This window comes from Rousettus aegyptiacus, unplaced genomic scaffold, assembly GCF_014176215.1.
Source record: "Rousettus aegyptiacus isolate mRouAeg1 unplaced genomic scaffold, mRouAeg1.p scaffold_m13_p_2, whole genome shotgun sequence".
Classification (NCBI taxonomy): Eukaryota; Metazoa; Chordata; class Mammalia; order Chiroptera; family Pteropodidae; genus Rousettus; species Rousettus aegyptiacus.
The window spans coordinates 914,160-918,099 of record NW_023416295.1 but is presented as its reverse complement, the minus strand read 5'-3'; the positions used below and the strand labels follow the sequence as shown (position 1 = coordinate 918,099).

Below are 3,940 nucleotides of genomic sequence, written 5' to 3'. Positions count from 1 at the left end.
GTCCCGTCAACAAGTCGGGCAGCTTCCTTTGCCTCCGTTTCCCCACCCACACTCTGGGGGACCTGCAGCACCCTCCTGGGGTCACCGTGAGGACTAGATGAGTGGGCGACACGTGAAGTGTTGAGTCCTGAGCCAGGACCTGCGCACTGCGTAGCCAAGAAGCTTCGCTGGCCGTCAAGGAGCGAGGATGGACGAGAAGGTGCACGGGAAGGTGGACGGCTGTGTCCCGAAAGAAAACCTCGGTGTGTGTGCGTTTTAAGTCAGGAGTTTATTGAGCTGAGGCCCGAGGCCCCCCAGGTCCCCACCTCCCGCCTGCCCCGGCCACCAGGCTGGGGACCCTCACTCCTCCTGATAGGGGACGTGGAAGCCCAGGGTGGTCCCCAGGGGGAAGTGAGCAAAGAAGGTGCGGGCCATGTCCTCGATCTGGGCGTAGGCCCCCAGCGCCTGGAAGTGCTGCACGTAGCTCCAGAAGTCGGAGGTGGAGAAAGGCCAGTAGGGCATGGCCGGCAGCTCGGCAGGGGGGTCTGAAAGACACGCCACGCGGCCTCAGGGCCCTGCTCCCCCCCGCCATGGGGGCCTCAGGCAGGTGGAGGCGCTCAGCAGCAGCAGGGCAGTGGAGGGGCCCTCCCGGGTGGGGGTGCAGCCTGGGAAGTACCCTGAGCCCTTCTTCTGAGGAGCAGTGTGGGATGGCCCAGGCCCTGCCCCTCGGCCTCCTGGTGTAGGGGACAGAGGAGGGGGCGGGGAGGAAGGAGAAGCCTGTCCTCTGTCCCAGGAACACCGAGCAGGGAGGGCACACTGGTGGGATTTCAGGGGAGACTGCGGCACCCCAGCCCTGGAGGCTGCATGTTGCTGCCCAGAGCTAGGACTCGGGTCCGAGGTAGAAACAGAGGCCCCCACCCCGTGCAGAGCCCCGGCTCCCTCCTGCCTGGTCCCCGCGGGGCCTGGGGAGCACTCCGGTCCCTCAGTCCGCAGGGCTGGGCCTCCCTCCGCGCCGACCCAGGGCCCCCTCCACCTGCGGGGAATATGAGAAGCCCCTCCCTTCGCCCCCGCCCCCGGCCCCGCAGGAGGGAGGGCGATGTGATACCTCCCTCACCTCCCTCGTCCTGCACAGGCTTGGCCCCTGCAAAGCAAGAGGAGAGCAGTCACCCCGGGGAGCCCCACCAGCCGCCCCCCACCCCAGGGCAGGAGGATGAGCGGAGGGGAGCGAGCAAGGAGATGGGGCAGCCGCTCACCCGCCAGAGACCCCAGCAGGAGGCAGAGGGCCACCCCGGGCAGCAAGCAGGTCTTCATCATCCCCAGGCAACGACTCCTCAGGTCCACCTGCAGCCAGAGGAACCCCGAGGGTGAGACCGCTGCCCTACGGACCCCCGCTCTCCCCTGCCACCCCCAGGGGACACCTTCTGGGAAAAACAGCTCTAACGAAAAGACAAGGTCTTGGTCTTTTCAAAGCAATTTCAATTTCAGTGGCTTCGAAACATCGCTCTGAGGATAGACCCTGCATTTCTCTGGCTTTGTTTAATTGAAAAAATTAACCCCCCACCTGCCACCCTCTCGGGGTTACCTTGCCCCCCGCGTCAGCCGCTCAGCCTCAGCCTCGCAGGATGGGCGTCTGCACCAGCACGCGGGCTCCTCCTTATAAAAGGTCAGGACAAGGACAGACGTCACCTCCGTGAACCGTCAAACTGACTGTTTCGCACCCCGCCGGGGGCCCTGCCGGCAGCCGATGGCACAGGTCCAGGCCCGGGAGCCCGAGCCAGAGGTCCGGGAGGAAAACATCTTTGCACGGGCTGCTCCGCAGATGCTGAGGGCTGAGTCCAGTGCGACAAACCCAATTTCCTCTCCCCCAGGGGAGGTGCTTGAGTGTGACCCTGGGGCTGAGAGCCCCCCACGGGGCGACCGCAGAGCTGCCGCTGGGGGTGCTGGGGACGGGCGGCTGGACGAGCCCCTCGGAGCCGCTGGCGGTCCTGGCCCAGCGGCCCTGTTGACAGGACACAGCCGAGCGGGGGCCCGGCAGGAAGCGCGGGCGTCCAGCCCGACTCCGACTTCGCGGCTGCACTCCGACTTCGCGGCTGCAGACCGGCGCCGTCCTGCCGACGTGCGGTGGTCAGGTCTGTGGTCCCCTGGCGGCTCTTCCAGGTCCCCGGGGCACCATCGGCGACACCAAGGGTCTCTGTGTCCCACAGTGGCCACGCCTCATGGCCCTGCCCTGAGGGATCCGGTCACCCACCGAACCCAGAGTGGTGCCCAGGGCAGCCACCCACTGTCCACACGCGGCAGATCCATCTGGCACACACCCGGCCTCCCCAAGCCCCTGCGCGGCTGCCCCTTCCAGGGACTAAGGTCCTGGCACCTCAGCGTCCTTCCGCGTCAGCAACCTCCGTGCAAACAGAGAAAGCTGCTCCTTGTCACCCTGTGAACCCAAAGTCTCTGCCGAGGGGCCCCGAGCCAACCCTTCGGGGCTGTTCGAAATCATGTCATCTCTACCCCACCCCACGCAGGGGGACAGAGCCTTCGCAGTCCTCCTGGGGGGCCCGCTTTGTCCCTCACCTTTTGGGTCACATCCGACTTCAAGGTCTGGTCACAGATCTGGAAGCAGAGGCTCGGCGGGCTTGGACCAGAGGGGAACCGGCAGCCCCTCTCATGACAAACACTTTGTGGGGGGACCAACCCCCGGACAGGAGGAAGGATGCTCCTGGCAAAGGAGGCTCAGCAGCATTCGCGGATCCGGCTTCCTCACGGTCTGCCCTCCTGTCCCCGTCCAGGTGACGAAGGTCTCCTTCCCGCCCAACAGCCCCCCGCTTTCTCAGGAGAGGCCCTGAGAGGCCGTCAGTTCAACCTGCTTTGCGACGCCACCAACTGCCAGGTAAGACTCTGGGTTTCACCTTCAGAAACCTGGACCCCGCGCCTATAAGAGGAAACGAATTCTTTCAGGGTGTTGTGTTGGGGTCCCCAAGACCACCCCAGGCTCTCTGCGGGGGCTCCCAGGACTGACGGCTGGGGTTCGTGACAGAAATGGCGCAAAGTGCATAGAAGGAGGAGGTGCACGGGGAGAAGTGGGGGCCCAGGGCGGCCCCCCGAGCTCCCTCCCCGTGGAGCCACACAGGCCACGCTTCGTCCCCTCCCCCCCCAGCTGTGACGACACGCATGAGGACTGGGGAAGCCCGTGAGGACGCAGCGCCCGGGGGTCTGGGGCGGGTCACGGCGCACTCTGCCTGGGGAAGAGCCCAGGCCCCGGGAGGAAGCGGGCTCGGCCTGGCCCGCACGCTGCCGCGAGGCCCTCTCATCCGCGAGGGGCTGGGGCCCCTCCAAAGTCCGAGTTCCCGACGCCGGGCAGGGGCCGCCGGGCAGGTGGGCCTTTTCATTCCGGCACAGCCTAGAAGCTTCCTGGTTCCCTATCTGCCCCTTGCACAGGGAATTTTCAGCTCTGAGCTCATCATTTTCTTTCCCCAAATTCTCGGCACACGTAGCAGCTGCCAGGCAACCGGCCATCCTTCCGCCTGGCTTTCACACTGCGGTCTGTGGCGTCGGCTGCCCGGTCACCCAAGCCTGCCCTTCCGTTGGCTCTTGGCTCCGTGATCTAGTTCGCGCTTGGTGCTGTGGACTGTGATCCCTTTTACCGCTGCAAACGGCACCTCTAATGCCAAGCCCGAGAACCGATTCCTGATTCTGCCCCGAACACACTGGTCCCCGGGCCCTCTGTTCGACAGGGTTGCCAGGCAGATTATGGGGCGCGGGGTTACTGCAGTGTTGGGGGAGACGGGAGGGGCGCGGGGAACGGCCACACGGCTCTCTGTCCGTGGGGCACGGCCTGCTGCCGTGGGGTCTGGGCTCAGCAGGGGAGGCGGGGGGCGGCCCGGGCCGTGGAGGAGAGGCTGGCCGGGCCCCGCCACCAACCATCACCGCGCCGGAGCGTCGCGGCTCACTGCCCCTCATCAACAAC

The 3,940-nt window shown here is 66.2% G+C and overlaps 1 protein-coding gene across 3 annotated transcripts; it reads right to left on the bottom strand.

Annotated features, from left to right (window-relative positions):
• Positions 1-286: 286 nt before the first annotated feature.
• OTOS (otospiralin) lies at positions 287-1,602 on the bottom strand. Of its 3 annotated transcripts, none has more exons than XM_036237656.1 (4): positions 1,562-1,602; positions 1,233-1,320; positions 1,085-1,120; positions 287-524 (listed from the first exon to the last, which is right to left on the bottom strand). In XM_036237656.1, the coding sequence occupies exons 2-4, from the start codon at positions 1,291-1,293 to the stop codon at positions 340-342; spliced, it is 282 nt and encodes a 93-aa protein (XP_036093549.1). In that variant the 5' UTR covers positions 1,294-1,320; positions 1,562-1,602; the 3' UTR covers positions 287-339. The 3 variants fall into 3 exon arrangements, with proteins under 3 accessions (XP_036093549.1, XP_036093550.1, XP_036093551.1); XM_036237657.1 differs by having other exon boundaries at positions 1,094-1,120; XM_036237658.1 differs by lacking the exon at positions 1,085-1,120.
• Between the last annotated feature and the right edge of the window lie 2,338 nt (positions 1,603-3,940).